This window comes from Ophidiomyces ophidiicola, assembly GCF_022830035.1.
Source record: "Ophidiomyces ophidiicola strain CBS 122913 chromosome Unknown scaffold_13, whole genome shotgun sequence".
Taxonomy (NCBI): domain Eukaryota; kingdom Fungi; phylum Ascomycota; class Eurotiomycetes; order Onygenales; family Onygenaceae; genus Ophidiomyces; species Ophidiomyces ophidiicola.
In genome coordinates, this window is record NW_026054653.1 from 303,502 (window position 1) to 322,830 (window position 19,329).

The 19,329-nt window shown below is 48.3% G+C and overlaps 7 protein-coding genes across 7 annotated transcripts; 5 read left to right on the forward strand and 2 right to left on the reverse strand.

Moving 5' to 3' along the window:
- Positions 1-125: 125 nt before the first annotated feature.
- YTA7 (TAT-binding protein-like protein 7, AAA ATPase) lies at positions 126-5,273 on the forward strand (the record flags this gene model as incomplete). The annotated part of the gene is made up of 2 exons (XM_049252784.1): positions 126-2,325; positions 2,380-5,273. 2 exons carry the CDS (start codon positions 126-128, stop codon positions 5,271-5,273), a joined length of 5,094 nt encoding a protein of 1,697 aa, XP_049108283.1.
- A 578-nt stretch (positions 5,274-5,851) lies between these two features.
- sec66 (Translocation protein S66) lies at positions 5,852-6,801 on the forward strand (the record flags this gene model as incomplete). The annotated part of the gene is made up of 3 exons (XM_049252785.1): positions 5,852-5,951; positions 6,037-6,344; positions 6,412-6,801. 3 exons carry the CDS (start codon positions 5,852-5,854, stop codon positions 6,799-6,801), a joined length of 798 nt encoding a protein of 265 aa, XP_049108284.1.
- Positions 6,802-7,167: 366 nt separating this feature from the next.
- On the reverse strand, positions 7,168-9,738 carry LOZ57_003738 (uncharacterized protein; the record flags this gene model as incomplete). The annotated part of the gene is made up of 1 exon (XM_049252786.1): positions 7,168-9,738. The coding sequence occupies one exon, from the start codon at positions 9,736-9,738 to the stop codon at positions 7,168-7,170; it is 2,571 nt and encodes an 856-aa protein (XP_049108285.1).
- A 214-nt stretch (positions 9,739-9,952) lies between these two features.
- Positions 9,953-12,404, forward strand: ORC3 (Origin recognition complex subunit 3; the record flags this gene model as incomplete). The annotated part of the gene is made up of 8 exons (XM_049252787.1): positions 9,953-10,017; positions 10,058-10,280; positions 10,336-10,409; positions 10,463-10,694; positions 10,743-10,882; positions 10,934-11,207; positions 11,267-11,388; positions 11,435-12,404. The coding sequence occupies 8 exons, from the start codon at positions 9,953-9,955 to the stop codon at positions 12,402-12,404; spliced, it is 2,100 nt and encodes a 699-aa protein (XP_049108286.1).
- A 242-nt stretch (positions 12,405-12,646) lies between these two features.
- Positions 12,647-13,844, reverse strand: LOZ57_003740 (uncharacterized protein; the record flags this gene model as incomplete). The annotated part of the gene is made up of 5 exons (XM_049252788.1): positions 12,647-13,251; positions 13,314-13,450; positions 13,512-13,572; positions 13,623-13,748; positions 13,802-13,844. 5 exons carry the CDS (start codon positions 13,842-13,844, stop codon positions 12,647-12,649), a joined length of 972 nt encoding a protein of 323 aa, XP_049108287.1.
- A 174-nt stretch (positions 13,845-14,018) lies between these two features.
- Positions 14,019-16,778, forward strand: NOP14 (nucleolar complex protein 14; the record flags this gene model as incomplete). Its single annotated transcript, XM_049252789.1, has 2 exons — positions 14,019-14,303; positions 14,364-16,778. 2 exons carry the CDS (start codon positions 14,019-14,021, stop codon positions 16,776-16,778), a joined length of 2,700 nt encoding a protein of 899 aa, XP_049108288.1.
- A 305-nt stretch (positions 16,779-17,083) lies between these two features.
- Positions 17,084-19,056, forward strand: LOZ57_003742 (uncharacterized protein; the record flags this gene model as incomplete). Its single annotated transcript, XM_049252790.1, has 2 exons — positions 17,084-17,539; positions 17,602-19,056. 2 exons carry the CDS (start codon positions 17,084-17,086, stop codon positions 19,054-19,056), a joined length of 1,911 nt encoding a protein of 636 aa, XP_049108289.1.
- Between the last annotated feature and the right edge of the window lie 273 nt (positions 19,057-19,329).

Genomic DNA, 19,329 nt, shown 5'->3' on the forward strand with positions numbered 1-19,329 from the left:
GAGTATTCTACGCACCAATGTTATTCTATCCCCCATTTTAGTCTGCTGTTGCGCTTTGTCCGCATTTTACTAATGTGGTCGATGTAAAGAGCTACCCTAGACAGCCTGTCGGCTCACTCTTCACCATGCCTCGAGCTCATCCAAAACGAACTATGGAGGAAATAGCAAATCAGTCGAACTCTAGTGATGAGGACTACGATGACCAAGCATCACGAGCGCGGAAAACTAGCTCAAAGTTGAAGCAGGCGAAAAAACGGCCTGTCAAAAAACAAAAACGGAACGCCGACTCCGACGATGAGCTATCCGAAATCTCGGACACGCTATCAATGATGGAGGAAATAGAAGAATCCGAAGACGAGCCGGAAGATGATTTAAATGTGGAGCGGACGCTGCGAGGTTCAGTCAAGCGACAAGCGGCGAAAAACGCAAAAACTTATATCAGTTCAAGCTCAGAGAGTGGATCGGCTGGCGAAGAGGAGGAAGAAGAACAAGAAGAAGAGCAACCAGGAGATGGCGTGGAAGCTACACCGCAACGCAGAGCACCCCCTAAACGTCTTTTATTAAAGCTTTCTGTGCCTAAAGTTCCACTTGAAACGCCGCTATCGTCTCGCTCAATGCGATCAACAAGAGCCCGGAGCGCCGGGATTCAAGACAACGTCGATGTGAAGCTTACCGCTCGGTTTGGAAATCGACGTGTTACACGTCAGAACCGTGATGAGTGCGAGGATATCGTTGCGTTATCCGGATCCGGCCGCCACGTTGAAATGGTCCGGGAGGGAACCCGGAGCCCCGTTGCAGGTCCGCGAACCCGTAAGACTGCGAAAACACCCAACCCAACTGACGCGATAATAGAAGAGCATGAACCAGACTCAAAACCGGACCAAGAAGATAGTAAAGACCAGCCAGAACAAGATTGCGAAGGGTCTCCGCAGCTGGAGATCATGGAAAGCGACCATCAGGGGAGCTTCGAAGACCAGCTGTTTGCTGTTGTTACCTCCCATACTGTCACACATGCACCAAGCCCGCAGGAGCAGACTGGGGACCAAGAAATGGCCGATGAGCCAATTGTTCCGGAGTCCAAACCTGCAGCCGAAGAAGACGAAGATGAGGAGGAAGATGCCCCAATATTAAGCCGGAGGACCCGGCAGAATCGAAACCAAAAAAGTGTCGACGCGCCTGCGGAGGAAGAAGAGACAACAAAGTCCCATTCCCTTCGTCGTTCTACCCGTTCCAAGGCCCGAAAATCTCCCCGAAAAAGACAAGATGACGGCAGTGATTTCGAGCCCGCGGAAGATGAGGCAGTCGATGATGATCTTTCTGATTCCGAAACGTCCAATCATTCTCCCCGGAAAAATAGTCAAAATCCTGAAGAGCCTGACGACAGTAGCAATGGCCGTCGCTCTCGATTACGAAAACGACTTGATAACTCCCAGGCAGGTGTAGAATCGGAAGCTGACGAATTGGCTGTAGAACTGGCCGAGCTGAAACGGTCCCGACCGCGTCGACGTTTAGCACCCGAAATAGTATACGAAAAGCCCCGTCGGGCCAGAAAATCTGTTGACTACAGAATAATTAGACCAGAATTGGCGCTGCCGATAGAGGAGGCTGAAAACGATATCACAGAATCCCCTTCTCGTCGACCTCGTGGTGGTGGTGGCGGTGGATGGCAACGGACTCTTCTTTCCACCTATGGCCCCTTTGGCGGTGGCGGGCCGCCGCCTCTTCTGGGTGGACCACACCCTCTTGGGGCTATTGGAGGCGTTGAAAGTGACAGCAGCGATGACGATGCAATGCAGAAGCCCAAACCGGCTGGATTGACTGCAGTTGCGGCTCCCTCCATACTTGCAAATACAGCCAATCTTAGCATGCCAGGCCAGCTTGGCAACAATGATGCCGCACAAGCACTGTCAGGCACGCCAGCGAACCTAGGGAAAATCAAAGATCGTCAAGCACTGGCGGATTCTGATCCGTTAGGGGTTGATCCCAATGTCAATTTTGATAATGTTGGCGGTCTTCAAGGACATATTGAACAGCTAAAGGAAATGGTTTCGCTTCCGCTACTATACCCAGAAGTCTTTCAGAGGCTGCGCATTGTTCCTCCGCGTGGTGTCTTGTTCCATGGGCCTCCAGGTACGGGTAAAACATTGTTAGCCAGAGCATTGGCCACGAGTGTAAGTACGGAGGGAAAGAAGGTGACTTTCTATATGAGAAAGGGGGCAGATGCACTCAGCAAATGGGTTGGTGAAGCCGAAAGACAGCTTCGCCTGTTATTCGAGGAAGCCCGGAAAACACAGCCCAGTATTATCTTTTTTGATGAAATTGATGGTGAGTTTTGCAGCTGGAACGATCTATGAATACCTTCGTATTGATATTTGTTAGGTCTTGCCCCTGTGCGGTCCAGCAAGCAGGAACAAATCCATGCCTCCATTGTCTCAACTTTGTTAGCTTTAATGGATGGCATGGATGGGCGAGGGCAGGTCATTGTAATTGGAGCGACCAATCGACCCGACTCTATAGACCCTGCACTTCGGCGCCCAGGGCGTTTTGATCGGGAGTTCTACTTCCCGCTTCCTAACACTGAAGCTCGCCGATCTATAATCAATATCCATACAAACAAATGGGTTCCACCTTTGTCTGACGAAGTCAAGGATGAATTGGCAGATTTGACAAAGGGCTACGGCGGTGCAGACCTACGAGCTCTTTGTACAGAAGCCGCCCTGAACGCGGTTCAAAGAATATATCCACAAATATACCAATCAAAGGAGCGACTGCTCATTGATCCTGCGAAGATCATTGTTACACCGAAAGACTTCATGATATCACTGAAAAAAATTGTTCCTTCTTCAGAACGATCAACTTCATCCGGTGCTTCCCCTCTTCCTCCTGCCGTTGAGCCTCTGCTGCGCCATACTTTGAAGGAAATAAAAGAGCTGGTGGGTCAGGTTTTGCCTCAGAAAAAGACGCTTACTGCTCTAGAAGAAGCGCAGTACGAGCAGCCAGACGATGATGCTGGATTTAGACATGAACGTATGCAGCAAGCTTTTGAAAGATCTCGCGTTTTCCGACCGAGACTTTTGATCCGTGGGCGACCGGGTATGGGCCAGCAATACCTAGCAGCGGCAATCCTGCAGCACTTCGAAGGAATACATGTACAGTCATTCGATCTTCCCACCCTTCTTAGCGATCCCGTCAAATCTCCCGAAACAGCCATGGTGCATCTTTTTGCTGAAGTTAAGCGACATAAACCAAGTGTGATTTATATCCCCAATATTGAAACATGGTACAATACTGTCGAAAAGACGGTTATCTCAACGTTTATCGGGCTCCTGCGTTCTCTGCCTCCAACCGATCCGGTTCTTCTTCTAGGATTTTTAGAAAGCAGCGGAGAGGATGTTGATCCTGAAATGATGAGGTCATTATTTGGCTTCTCCAAGAAGAATCGATATAACATCTTAGCACCCAAAGACCCATGGAGACAAGAATTTTTCCAGGCCATTATTGACTACATAATAACCGCTCCGAATGATTTCCCCGATCCGCAAAATCGGAAAAAGCGGAAGCTTGAGGTTCTCGAAATAGCACCTCCTGATCCTGCTTTAGCCCCTGCTGCGCCTAGTAAAGAGGAGCTCAAAGCGCAGAAGAAAAAGGATCGGCAAACGCTGAACCTGCTCAAGATTAGAATTCAGCCCATTATGGATCAAATCAAACGGAGCTACAAAAGGTTCCGTGCTGGCCCAGTTGACGAAGCCCAGATTCGTTACCTGTTCGATGACCAAGACCCTAATGTTGTTACATCTGATCTTCCTTTGGAGCAGAGAACCACGTTCAGGCCCTTTGAAAGAGATGAAGATAAGTTTGGAATTCCTGGCTTAAGAGAAGTTGTATCCGGCAAATTTTACTACAATATAGACATCGTTGTGATCGAAAAGCGGTTGTCGAACGGGTACTATAAGCGTCCGAAAGATTTTCTTGCTGACATTAAACGGCTCGCCAAAGACGCAAAAATGCTTGATGATCCTGACCGTCTGCTTAAAGCCAACGAGCTCCTCTCCAATGTTGAAGTTGACATTGGGCTCATTGACCAGACTGAGTCAGCATTCGTTGCTGAGTGTGAAAATGTATATCTTCGAGAGTTGGAACGAGAACGGCTAGCAATCGAAAAGGCAAAGAAAGAAGCAGAAGCTGCTGATAAGAGCATGGCACCTCCACCGCTCCTGAATATAGCACATGGGGTTGAGTCGTCAAACCAATTATCCGGACCGGTTGTTTTGGGAGAAACATTTGGCAGCACTGACAACGGTGTGCCTCCTGTTCGACCCTACACCCCTAACACAGACAATGCTGCTCTGACGAATGGTGACTTACCGCAGGCCGATACTACGACTCACAATGTTGAGTATCGCCCGGACAGCAACGGGTCGATATTTGATAAGAGCGGTGACGTCGACGGGGATATTCAAATGTCTAACTCGGACGATATCTCTGGTTTCAGTCGAGAGACCCAAAGCAGTTCTTTTGGGCCAGCAGCTCAACCCAGGCCTCCGCATTCCTACACTGCGCCATCCCAGCAACTTCGACAGCAGTCTGGCATCTCCACCTTATCTCAAAAGGGGACAATGACTCCGATGGCTCCGAATTCGCAACCTGGCGACTATACTAACGATGCGTCGACCACCCAAACTACATCTGACAAAAAGAACTCGGGGCACTCCGAGTTGCAATTGCATACCCAGACAACGTTCAATTTTTCTATGCGACATGAAGGCCCGGACCTTAATCTTTATCCGTACCGTATGTCTGACGACGAGCAGCTTCCAGATACGCAGAGTGCTTGGGGTTCACAGCCAACTCCCCTGAGGGGTGGTGGAGTGTATTCCCAGATCAACTTTATTAACGGAACACAGCGCAGGTTCGATATCCCTGGCTCACAACATCGACCACCTCCTATACCTCCATTTTCTACTCAACCTGAAGCGAAAAAGCCAGCCTCCGAGGCTTCCAAGCAAGAAGATGAGCCTGAACACCCTGAACTTATTGTCGATGATTCGCTTGTGGAGCAGTTGCATGCTGAGTTCACAGCAAAGACAGCTGGCTTTTCTGTAGAAGATCTGGAGCAGATCAACACTAGCTTGATGGACTGTATCTGGAACATGCGAGGAGAGTGGGACAGAAGGAGGGTTGCGGAGGCTGTGCATGACGCGTTTGACGAAGTTCTCTCGGATATTGAGTCAATGCAGCTGCTCGATCAAGGGCCGGCGGCCCGGCCATTCTGAACTTAGGGACGTCTTTATAATTCTCTTATCTTTGGGATATAAACTACATACTCCGTACGTCTTCTTTTATCTTGGCGTTGAGGGGACTTGTTCTGCCTGGCAAAATACCACTTGTATACTGTTGTTCAGTGTCATGTATATGCACAGTTCTGGAGGAGCGTTTTATTTATTTTTTTATTCTCGTTATTTTTTGATAGTTAGCAACCGGGCCCGTCTTCTCTGTCCTCTATACTCCGTACGGAGTACTCCGTACATAAACTCCTTACAGTAGGCAAATCAGCCTCTTCGATATCGCGATCTGCACGCGCAAACTCTAACCATGTGACATTTATACTTCGTGAGTTTGTTAGTGTCAAGGTGGCATTTCGACACCAGATCAGTCCGCGACCTCCGTAAGCGCCAGCATTTTCTGCGATTGGCCTTGCTGTTCGGATCCTACCGCCGTTTGCACTCTCAACGGCTTTGTCTCCCTGCGTTCTCTGCTTCCTCTCGTGCTTCCTCACCCTCCAAAACTTTTGTTCCTTCGCACCGCCTTTCAACGCCTCCAAAGATTGACAATATAACCACTGCCAGTCACGATGGTGGACTGGCTTAGCCTTGCCATTCCCTTTGCCTATCTAGGTGTTCTCATCGGCTCGTTAGCGACCTTCTCTTCGCTCTACCGGAAAAGAAAGGCCGGTAAGTTTTCCATGTCTCTCGGCACCCTGTTGCGAATTCCCTGGATTTTTCAACGGCTAATGGACATGCCTTCCGCTTGATTCAGTCAAAGCTTCGTCTTTGAAGCCCTGGTTTCCGCCCCACGTACAGCGAGATGTCTACTTCTCCCTGATACACATGAGCAGCCCCTCAGAAGGCAATGAGAAAAAAAAGCCTCCTGTACCTGAAACTGTGCTGAAAGCCGCGCTGCTGCGCCGTGCCGCTGAGGATATCAAACGCTTATTACAACTACGAGGTCAAAAACCGGCTCTTGCAGCACTTTTGCAAAAGGGCACTGTCGGCGACGAGCTGTGGCAGCAATTTCTGAGGGCCGAGAAAGAATTAGAAGAGGAGTTCAAAGATGTCGTTTCTGAAGTAAGTCATTTCTTGCATTCCCCTGTGACCCGGTTAATATACTTACTCTGGCCTCCTACTTTTTCAGGCCAACGCCTTCGTTCCTGGCTGGGGGCAAACGATTTTCCAATCCGCAAACGAAATGGCCTTAAACACGATGTTCCGACAAAGAGTCGAGGATATTCAAATGACAGCGAAACAGGAACGTGAGTGGTGGGATCGCAAAAAGGCGAGCATACAGGAGGGCTTCATGAAGGAATTGGAACAGGAAGGACAGCCACGGCTAACTGCGCCAGCCACTGGGGATAAAGAGAAAACACCGGCGGGGTCTACTACCGGATCGGTGGCGGGCGACAAACTCATCAGTGATGACGACACGGTTTTGGTAGAAAGTGGTGGGCCTGCCGTGAATGCCGGTGGTGCTAGTGGGACTGGTGGGAGCGGTGGTGGAAAAAAGAAGAAGAAAGGGAAGAAATAGACCGCCTGTTTTCATTTTTTCTACTCCCAAATGGAGGCCAGTTACATACTCTTCTTCAATATCCGTCAACTTCATGATCTTTTCCATTTAACTACTACTCAGTAGAGTAACGGAAAAGCCTCTAGCCGTGTATTTCTAATTGTTTCATACCCCTTGTACGCCTTTTAACCAATCGCGTGAGATGAAAAGAAACTTTGATAAAGAGAAATGTTTGTAATATACATATGCGGTTCCAAACCCGTTATGTGGTGATGTCCAATATAGTACAGATGGTATTCCCATTTTCAATGCCAGAACTCCGTACAGCGCCGCCTAAACGCCGTCTATGCTAGGCTGAAGCGCCCAATGCCAACACATAAACTAACTCTAGAACTCTAGATCCGGCGGCAAGCCTACATCAAGCTCGCCAACATTCATCTCTTCAGCAGCCTGCTGAATACTTGACTCTACCTTGTTCGCATTGCCTCGGATCTGCCGCATGACAATACGTAAAAGGTCACACATCAGTTCCATCTGGAAGGTTTTCTGGTCCTCCTCATCCAAATCGTTTATATCACACCCGGGAAGGCCTGCTGTTTTCCAGTCTTGTACCACAGATAAAAGTCTAGATATAGATTCAAAATTCTCCCTGGCCCGTGGCGTAGCCGAAATGCGGCGACGACGGGGCTTGGGGATACCTGGAGGAGCTGGTGCAAGACGAACGAGGAGAAATGTGAGAATTCGCGTGGTATCCGAGTCGGGAGAGAAACCAAATATTTGCCTCATCGACCGAAGCGCCACCAAGGCGCCTTGGGGGTCTAAAGACAAGCAGAAGCAGCGGATGATTTGGTCGTATAGTTCTTTTGAGAATTCACATCTTGTTTTATTTTGCTGACGAGGAGTTAATCTTATGTACCATTGCATCATTTCTTTATATAGGAAGCGGACAGTCGGGAAATTTGCATCAAAGTGATACCTAGTACGGTCAAATTGAATTTTACCGGTATCATAGAGACAAGCAAAGGTTTCTAAATCCGGCTTCATATCGATCGTCATCTCCTTATACTTTGTCCATACACCTAATATATTCTGCCGTCGAAGCTCTCTATAAAGGAGGTGGTTCATGAAAAAGACATTCGGTCTTAGTTGGGCTATCTCAAGGCAATTCTGGAGGTGATCAATCATGTCGTCTTGGCCCTGTCTGGTATAATATAACAATAGGATCGAAAAGGTCTCGATATTTGCGGCAGGTACGGCTCGCTGCAAGTGTTTTGGAATATTCACGCTCTTCTTCGCCTCGTAGATTGACGGTTTATTGGATTTATTCTGAGAAACACGGTTTATTCGTTCTTGGACCATTGACCACCCAAGTTTTTCTGCCTTTTCTTTTGCTGAAGGGCTACCTTGACGTAGCCAGGCGCCAGCAATACCATTCAAATGCTTGGCGTCGGGTCGAACGCCGCGTTCGTACATTAACTCCGCAACGGACGCAGCTCCGTCGACTTCACCCAGTCCAATCAGCTTTTTCATCCAGCTAGCATAGAAGAATTTATTCTGAAATTTGCGAGGGAGGATGGTCAAGGCTGCCAGGGATACTTTATTCACATCTGATGCGTTAATACTGGAGGCATGAAGGCCATCATAAATGCCAAGAGAAGCTTTGAAAATATCCGTTGAGTCGCAGGACGAATTTTGCCCAGTAACCATCATATCCTTAAAGACAGCAAGAGCTAGGTAGGTCTGACCAGCATTTAATAGGCCAAGGCTGATTGAATCATAATCTTCCATAGTGATATCCGAGCCGAGCATGGTCTTAACTTGAAGGTAGAGGACCCAGGCAATTTCCTTGGCTTCTTCGGTAGGCTTACGGGCCCACGATGATAAAACAGGTATTAATATCCGGGCATCGCGGGTCGTGTTTGCGGCAAGGAAAGCATTTGCAATATCTTGAGCTCGTTGTGGACGGTCAGCTGCAACATGAAGCTGCACGCCTACTGTTAGATATTTCTCGAGCTCCTCGGGGGTATAACTTCTCAAATCTTCTGCTCTTTCCTCCCAAAGTGGAATGCCTTTTTCAAACTTCCCACCTTGGCACAATAGTTCAAGGTATTGTAGCCATTGGCCTGTGTTCAGCCCTTTGCCGCTTGCTAATATATCTTCTGCCAGTGCTTCCCAGTGTAAACGACGAGAACGTTCTGCAGTCGACTGGGGTATCTGGGAATGCCAAAGCATCTGTATAGCATCTTCGGGAACAATATCGAGGAAAAATGGTAGCGATTCTTTACAACGTCTGTACGATATCCATGTATCTTGTCTCTGTGAAAAGGTAGGATTCTTACGCAAGGCCTTTAGGGTCTTGTTGAATCGTGCCACGAAAGCTTGCTGAGCATCAGGGACTGTCAATTCGACTTCAAACGACTCTTTAGGCACGTCGGACAACTCCTCAGGTTTTATAGTTGGATCCCACAGATCATTTTCCTGGGCTATCAGGCTGTTAAACTCCTTGTTCATCAAGTCATCTACACTTGTATCCATCGATGAGTTCAGTTCCGTCTCATCCTCATCATCCTCATCATTATACTCCTCTTCAAACTTGCGCAACGCGTCCAATGCTTTTGCCCGATCTTCTTTCGATAAGTTTCTCATCAACGGACTATCTGGCGCAAAAGGTTCTTCCTTTATCTCTTCAAGCTCCTGTTCGAGTTCGGCGATTTTGGATTTGAGGAACTCCTCTTCGGCTTTGGTGTCCGCATCGGGGTCAATTTCTCTCCGATCATCGGATCCAAGGGAAGATTGTTCGAAGTGTCGGATTGTCACCTCCGGCCTTCTCACTTGTAGTTTTGAAGAACATGAAAGCAATCGACAACTTGTCGGCTTTAGGCGGGAGGCTGGGTTCATACAACGGGTGTAGATGCCATGTTGATGCCACCGAGCTCCCTGTAGGATCAAACGGCGCATGAATGTAAATGTCGGTCTAGCACATCGAAACCAAAAATGAATGGGAAAAAAAGCTAAAAGAAGCAATATCGTAAGTCTTCAGATAGAGAATTTTAAACAACTGCTTATGTAATCACTCTTCTTCACCCTGACCCCAAACATTTTTTGATAATGTGTTTTCACCGCGGATCGGGGCTTCATATTGACGTACCGGAAACTTGCACTCGTTGACAAAATGCCTGTGGGTGACAGCGCTGGTAGGGCTCCAGAGACCCAAGAGAATATCGCGCATCAGGTTCTGTTCGTCTGAGGCTTGATACGCATTACTGAGCGCTAATAGGCATGAGCAGAGTGTATATATTTATAAGCCTTCTGAAAAATCCAAAGGCGGTGACTCACAACTGTCGAAACGACGCAAGCTGTCCCACGGACCTCGGGAATCTGCTCAAAGCGATGAATTCCTGTTTGTTCCTCTTTTGGACGGGCTTGAGAGCCGGTTGTTAGTTAAACACCGGTATACCGCCTTCAAAGACTTCTTTACCAGTCAGGGCCAGAAATTGGAAGTCAGCTTAGTTTTCTTGGTTTTCATAATAGTCTCATGCTAAAAAAAAGCCCCAGGGAATATTGCATGACGCGGATTCCAAAGTTGTGGAGGATCTCACCAGCTTCATCAAACATGCTGAGCCTGAGAGGTATATGACCTTGGCTTTAATAAAAGTTCTCTGTGACTGAAATATTTCACTAGCTCCGATTCGCGCATTTCCTGTGGCATCATCTCCCTTGGACCCAATATTTCATCCATCTCGACCCTTCTAGATCAGCTCCGCAAACATGTCCGGGTTGATGGCGCTGCTCAGATCGCTGTACTTGAATCCGGTGATTGTACAAACTTGAAAAACGCTCTGAGGACTATTATCCGAAATAGTATCCCTGAAACAGAGAATGGCCCTAGCAACTACGCTCCCCCCACCCGCCTGGTATCCTCCCCCCTTAAACCCCTGGGGCTTCTTCTAACTAGCTGAAAGGGCCCCAAACTCCTCCCGTATGATCTAGAGTTGCTTCATGAATTTGTACGGCAGAATGACGGGCAAAAAATAGTAGTTGCATTTAAAGATAGCGAGGCATTTGATTCTGATATTATGAGCGATTTGATTTCATTACTGTGGTGAGTATCATTAACCTGTTCGGGGCTTTCTCTAATAGCCATTTTCATTAGGTCTTGGCGCGATCGCATTCCGTTTGTTTTTCTATTCGGAGTGGCAACTTCGATGGATTTATTTGAAGCCCGGTTACCCAGATCAACTATCGGGCAACTTCAGGCCGAGTGTTTCGATATATGCGGCTCAAAAGATTCTATCCATCAAATATTTTTCCATTTAGAGGCCCACAGAGATGGTACACTATGGCTAGGCCATAATGTAAGCAGACTTCTCGTGGAACAATCCGACAACCAATTCCAAAGCCCCGAAAGGTTTGGTAATTCTCTTAGGGTACGCAAATTGAATTCCTCAGAAGTGATTCATATGCAGCGCGTATCTAATTCTTACAGTATGCTTACATGTCACATTTTTTCGCAAACCCGTTGGCTGCATTGCTTGCGAAGGAAATACGCCAGGATGACTTTCAGCCGGAGCTGTGCGAAGCAATCCGAAATCTACCCTCATTTCAAAAGTAGGTTTTCTCTATTGTATTCTCCCACCATTACTAACCAAAGTAGACATGCCGAAAAATCGTTGGAAAGAGGTGATTCAAAGCTAGTGAAAAAGCTTCTTGATGACAATATCTTTCTAGCCCAGCATTCCTTAGAGAATTTGAAACAAGGGCAGCAAAAAATGAAGCGCATGTTTAGATGTTTAGAAACGTTAAAAACTGTCCTAGAACATGTGAAACCGGTAAAAGCACCAAACATGTCGAGTATTGTTATTCAGGCTCTGGCCGGGGAATTATTCACTTCGAGACTAGTCACTGATGTGCTTTCCACCATCAAGAAATTGACGTCTGATTTGCTTGAGAAGTTGCTTTTTGCACTCAAGGAAGCCATCCCCTCAACGAATAATCTATACACTCAACTACAAAACCTTTTGGCTTGCAGAGAAGAACATGAACCCCTGCGAACACAATATGATAGTTCTCGGGTTACTCATAAAACTGCTCTGGTAGCTCAACGCCTCAAGCTAATGAAGGGCAAGGCAAAGCTTTCCAATGATGAAGCAAAATATACAGCTATTGTTGAACAATTGCACGGGATCTTCCAAAAGTATCTGGTAGACTCCCTGGTATGTCCCGACGACATGTTCTTACATGAAGCCTTTTTGTACGATTTTAAAAGCCCTTTAAAGGATACATTCACCCCCCGACCTAGGTTCACTATGGAGCGAGCATTGTCGAATCCATCGGACTATTTGGCATTCGATTCCGATACAAGTTTCGAAAACCTCTCCGCTTCTCAACCCGAAACTGCCTTGCTTTACCAATTTTATTTGGAATCCGGGGCTCTCGTAAATATGTACGATCTATGGCGCGCATTCTACACTATTGTTGGCGGCGAGGATGGAACCAATTACGATGAACGGACGGCACTTGTCATGTTCTACCGGGCTACATCAGAATTAAAAATGATGGGGATGATGAAACCGAGCCGAAGGAAAACAGATCATTTAGCAAAACTGAGTTGGATGGGACTATAAAAGAATTTGTCACTGAAACAGTGCTAATTGGAAGCCTATTTTTCCCTTCTTCGTATGTGTTTACTCTTAAATTTTACAAAAAAGCTGCATTTCCACGACACACCGATATGTAATGATAGAAATAATAGGGATATATTAAGCAGGCAGGATTCCAGGTACCCCGTATATAACAACCAAAATAAAATGCTTTACTCTTTCAACCCTCCATCTTCATCTTTTGGCATCTTGTTTCTGCGGATATTTCATACTGGCTCAAAGATATCAAGGCCGCTTAGGGGCGCCGCGCCTTCACTAATAACCACGGCCTCTCTCCGGCGGCGTCGCAGAGCCTGGTCCTCTACGGTACCTTCCCGAGGCCGGGGCTCAGCTGTACTTTCGTCGTCTAACACCCAAACATTCCTTTCCATATTGGAAGGCAAATTGAATATATCGGCCGGCATTATTCCTCCCATTAGGCCGCAAAGTCGAAGTTGCTTCCCGCCTTCGCGGTGGAAAAAAAGAATTTCAAAAATTGTACTCATCAGCTGGTCATCCCCAGGGCGTGTTCTCATATAAAAGACCACATTTCGTCTTTTAGACCTCGTTTGTGATGCGCAAGGGAAAGGATATTTTGCAAGCCATCGTGTCACAAGGCCAGCCTCCAAGGCCGTCAGAACGTTGTCCGGCAAGAGAACGCACAAAATAGCCAACGCTCTATTCTCTCCCAGTGGTCTAGTTTTTGGTAGAATCGGAGAGGATATCATGCCGGTTTCTTCAGTATGTTCGCCCAAAAAGTTACACAAACAATCGATAAGGCTACGAAAAGTGGACGGGTCCCTAAAACGATGAGAGGTAAAGGAGCGAGTCACTGTCATATAACATAGGATATCAGTGTTCACCCAAATCGTAAAGGGCTAAAAGTTAACATACGAGGCCGGCCCATTAGCAGAAAGTATAGCGCGGTTAGGGCATTGTCCCTGCGAACTGCATCCAGGCCGGATAAGTCTTTGAGCAATAAATCTCGAGCGGGGCCTTTTGTAGCTCTTTCACAAATAATTGTCATCGATCTAGATGCAGGAAATAGCCCTGTTAGCTCTATGAGCACAAATGTGAGGAAAGAAAGCTTACGATGCTCGTAATTCATAGTCAGGGCTTTGCGCCAGCTGCCGTAAAGTTCCAAGATTCAAAGCTATGCAGACAATGAGTACCATGGTTTTTAAAAGACAAGTTTTGTGTTACCATCTTCTGTGGCCTCTCCGATTACATGACTGCTCTCCTCCTCGCTGCTTTTCTTGATCTGCGTAAGCTCCCGAATGCGATATAGTTCGGCTGTGATACCGCGTGCTGCAAAATACAGCGTAACTCCTGTAAACTTTGAGAATCATGCCAGAAGCATCAAGCATAGATTTTCGACAGACCTAGACACAGCCAAATGAGTCGGTCGCCGGCCTGCGACGCCATGGCGGTCCTGTCCAGGCTCCAGCGGTTTCGGGTGGAGGTGAATGCGCCCAGATGAGCCGCACCCGTGGTGGCAGAAAGTTTAACTTCGTTTCGGGCGGTGAAGGATATTTTTCCCGCGAGCGACCAGCAGACCTCGCAGTGAGAGATCAGACACCGGCAAGATTGCGCTTCGCCATGGCGCCTTCCCAGTTAAAACGACTAAAGGCCTCGCTACGTGAGAAAGGTATCATCGCCCAGCAACAGTCGAAGAAGCAGAAGAAGCAAAATGCGAAGTCTGGCGCCACTGCCGCCAGCAAAGCCCACAGGCATAATGTGTTGCAAGAGCTACGAGAACAGTTCAACCCATTCGAAGCGCGAGCACCAGCGCGGCCTTCAAAGTTTGCTGTCACGACCAGCAGGGGAACGTCTGAGACGGTGCGGCACCGTCCAGGCGTTACAAGAGGCCTAGGAGAGCAGAGGGTAATTCCGAATCAAATCTTGTTTTTTTTAATGAACTCTCGACTGATATAATCGTATCAGAGAAAAGACACCCTTTTGAAAGAAATCCACGGCCGTAATAAGATCGGGATGCTCCTTGATCGGCGCTTTGGTGAAAATGACCCTACGATGACACCGGAAGAACGAGCAGCGGAACGCTTTGCGAGAGAAAGCCAGAAGCGATTGAAGAAGGACACCATGTTCAACTTAGAAGATGATGAAGACGACGAAATGTTACTCACCCATGGAGGCCAGGCGCTAAGCTTTGACCAGGCCCCAGGCGATGATTTTAAAGAGGATTTTCTAAGTGCCTCAGATGATGGAAGCGACGCCGGGCGACGAAGTAAGCGAAAACGTGTTTTCGAGGAAGATGATATGGAGGGGCTGGCAGGAGCTTCGGACGACGATGAACAGCCCGGACGAAAGAAATCAAAGCAAGAGGTCATGAAAGAGCTCATAGCTAAATCGAAATTATATAAATACGAAAGACAGAAAGCAAAAGAAGATGATGACGATTTGAGAGATGCTTTGGATAAGGGCCTTCCGAGCATTTTTGAGATGATGAGAAGTACCCGAGCCCCGGAACCGCCTCGCCAAGAACTACCACCAGAACCGGCGATGAATCCAGATCGTGCCGCCTTGCTGGATGGTAAAGATAGAGAGGTTGCAGATAAGGAATACGACCAGAGGCTAAAGCAGATGGCTTTTGACAAACGCTCTAAGCCCTCTGACCGGACGAAAACCGAGGAGGAGATCGCAGAAGAAGAGGCTAACCGATTACGCGAACTTGAAAAAGAGAGACTAAAGCGAATGCAAGGTGAAGACGATGAAGAATCCGCAAATGAAAATGGCCTAGACTTGGAGGGAGATGATGACGCCGAATTTGACGATGCCAAACAGTTCGGTCTACATCAGCTCACGACACGGCCAGACCTGGATGTCGAAGATGAGGATGAGTTTATTCTCGAGGACGACCTAATTGAGACCGGATCTGCTGTGGACCTGTCGTTCGATGAGAGCGATGGTCATGAGAGTGCAGTAGAGGATGAGGATGAGGATGAAGAGGATGACGATTTTATCAACGGTCTGACGCTTCCCCTAGGCACTGCAGGCGCAAACTCTCATACAGCCGTGTCAAACGTTGATAACCCATCCCTGGCGTACACCTATCCATGCCCTTCAACGCATGATGAATTTCTCAAAATACTAGAGTGCGTGAAGACGGAAGATTTACCAACGGTAGTGCAAAGAATCCGTGCTTTACATAACCCTAAGCTTCACCACGACAATAAAGCTAAACTCGGAAGGTTCGCCAGAATATTGGTTGAACACACTGCCTACCTTACAAACCATCCAGAACATCCTCCATTTGCTGTTCTGGAAAACCTGCTCCGTCATATTCATTCACTATCAAAGTCACACCCTGAAGATGTGGCGATTTCGTTCAGAGCCCATCTTCGTGAAATAAGGGAATCTCGTGCCTTAAATTTCCTTCCGGGAGACCTTATTCTATTGACTGGTATTTCGACTATCTTCCCAACCTCGGATCATTTTCATCCCGTTGTTACGCCCGCAATGCTTTCGATAGCCCGATACCTTGGTCAGGGTAATATTGAGTCGTTAGGAGATATTGCCACTGGAACATACGTGGCAAGTTTGTGCCTGCAATATCAAGCACTCTCAAAACGATACATTCCAGAACTTATCAATTACGTATCTAACGCTTTGTGCCTCCTGACACCAGCTCCATCAAGAAATGTACCCCTGATGTTTCCCGTACGACAACCTTCAACATCAATGCTACTCGACATTGCAAATGGGGTCGGTGAAGTGAAAAAGCCTGGGTTTTGGGATGTTCTTGCGGATTCATCTCTGGAAAAAGGAAAAGCGGAAGGCTTAAAAGTGTCACTTATCCAGTCCCTGGCTACCATTATTGATGTTGCCTCGGACTTGTGGGCTGAGAAATCTGCGTTTTTCGAGGTCTTCACTCCTGTTCAAGCGTTGCTCAAGCACGTTCAACAATATATTGCTGGGAAGGTGCCTGTAGGTTTATCCGCGCATATCCAGCAGGTATGCGATAATGTGGCACTTCGCCTCAAGAAGGCTCGACGCAGTCGTCGGCCTCTGCTTCTCCATAACCACCGACCGCTAGCGATCAAGACAGCGATACCTAAGTTTGAAGAGTCATTTAATCCAGATAAACATTACGACCCTGACCGCGAGCGCGCCGAGCTCAGCAAATTGAAGGCAGAGCATAAACGCGAACGGAAAGGCGCCATGCGTGAGCTACGCAAAGATGCCAATTTCATTGCGCGTGAGAGTCTGCGGGAGAAACGCGCTCGCGATGCAGAGTACGAGCAAAAATACCGCCGTCTTGTGGCGGAAATTCAGAGCGAGGAAGGGCGCGAGGCAAAGGCATACGAACGAGAGAGAAGAAAGCGCAAGGGACGACAGTAGAGAACTCTTTGGCCAATATCATTGTTGTACCGTCTTTCTCCTGAGCTTCATTCTGCAATAATGTACTCCGTAATGTCACCCCCTGTAATACCATGTAACATGCCGGCAGCAATTCATCCGAAATTTACGCCCGCTGGCCAATCAGGCGGCGCTGTTGCCGGAGCCACGTGATGTGACCCAAAATTATCAATCTAATCTGATCAGATAAGATGCCTGCCCTTCCCGCAAGGTTGGCGCGTCTCGCTTCGATCGCCACAACGTCGCTCATCCATCCCACCACATACGTCGGGACGCTTCCGCCCAGCATGTGGCACGTCTGGCCTCTTGAGCCTCCCTCCAAGAAACAAAAACGGGTTGTTCGGAAGAGACATCGGCTGGCGATCTCGTGCTCCCGTTGCAGGCGCCTCAAGGTCAAGTGCGACAGGCAGACGCCATGTAGCCACTGCATACGCAGTAAGCGGACCGAGGAGTGCACATACGTTTCGCATCCTTCCAGCAGTGCAAAGGCTAAGTTGATACCCAGCATCCAGAGTGCAGAGTCTTCGGCATCGGCCACAGCCAGTTCGGAGTCGCCGCAGTTGCTGCCGGATTTGAATTTGTCAAGCAGCTGCTCTCCCACGACAGACCCGGATCTAGACAACTTTCAAGATGTTGCGATTCTCAAAGACGATATAAGCCCGATGTATTCATACCCGGACAAAGATGCCATATGGTTGTCGAAGTTCCGGGGTGAGACTCATTGGGCTGTGTATCTGAAAGAAGTACGGCCCGCCTTGCCCCAACCTGCAGCGCTTTGATGCTAATATTAACGCCGGATTATTAGTTTCGGTCAATATTCTCACCTGACAACGGACACCTGGAGTATCCGCCTCTTCCGTCGCAGGACGCAGGGCCTGACCCGCGAGCCGGAATATCGAATATAGGCAATCTGATGGATAAGCCGAAGGAGTTTATTCTTTCAATCATACCCGATAGAGAAAAGATCCAGTCATACGTGGAAAGTTACCTCTCTACGGTAGAACGGATATACCCGGTCCTCCACAAACCCACCTTTCAGGCGGAAATAGACTCCTTTTGGAAAAATGAGAAAACGCCCAGATGGGACTGGCTAGCACAATACCTAATGGTCATTGGCATTGGGTGTCTAACCACGTCGAGCGCGAATACCAAGCAAGTGCAGCGACTTCTCCGGGCGGCTGAAGTATGTCTACTCCAAATAGCCTTCATCCTGAACCCGACGATTCTCACTATCAATGCTATCTGCATGATGGTGATTGCAAAGCACATTGGAGCCATGTCGTGTCACGAGTATGACTCCTGTGGTCCGTTGATGGGGATTGTGATTCGACATGCGATGTCTATCCGCCTGCACTGTGATCCGACTTTTGGCGCGAGTACAGACATTTCTCCATTCCAGATAGAAATGCGGCGAAGGCTTTGGACCACCATCGTTCATCTTGAATTACAGCAAGCGATTACTAGCGGGATGCCCCCGCTTTTAAAGATCGATGACTTCAACACGATGCCGCCGTCGAATCTGGACGATGAAGATCTCGATCCGCAAAGAAGGGAGGATTTCATCCCGGCTCCCAGTGCCGTATTCACAGACTCGTCTTTCCAGATCCTTCTTGCGAGTTCCTTCAGTGCGGCATTCGAAGTGGTGACGGCTGCAAATTCGTTATCGGGAAACATTTCTTACGAACAGCTAAGCTGCCTTGACTCGCGCATCCGAGGCTTGCTCTCGGAGACCTTCCTGCTTCGGAGCACGCTTTTGGAATTCCCCGAAAACGCAGCGCCGGCGTGGAAAACGCTCCAGATTTCGACGTTAGAAATAACTTTCCGCCGACTACTCCTCACCCTCCACCAGCGATATGCGCGCCAGCCACAGGCCAGCATACGCTATCCGACATCCTACTGGTCGGCACTGGAATGCTCTCTGGCGGTGCTCGTGCGGCAGCGACAGATCTACGAGGACCTCGACCACCACGAATCGGCGAAATGGTTTGCGGAACTGTTCAAAAACGACTTCTTCATGGCGATCATGATGGTCGGCATTCAGCTGTGCCGCAAGGACGACTCGGCGCTGGACGAGACGGGCCCGACGATGCAGGCCAGCGTGTGCTGCCAGCACGCGACCATCTCGCCCACGTCGACGATCCTCCAGACGCTGCGCTGGTGCCAGGATATCTGGACGAGCAAGCTCGCGCAGTCGTTCTGCCAGTCGAAGGTCCGGGATATCATCGGCAGGATCATCACGACGGTGGAGGTCGAACTGTGATGATTTTGAAAGGGGACTGTCAAATGGTCTACTATTTTGTTTTTTGACGTCCACGCTATCCATCCGCCTTCGTTACCCCATGAATCGCGTTCTTAATTAATAACGAGAGTTCATTGAAAAATAAAACAGAAAGAATAGTCTACTACGATTACATAAACACGAATTGCAGAGACGGCAGTTCCAAAACGATACAACCTCTCCTCTCTTCTTTGCGAGAACGAGAAAGAGAGCCAGGGCGGGGGGGGGGGGGGGAAGATGTTTCAGATGCAAGAC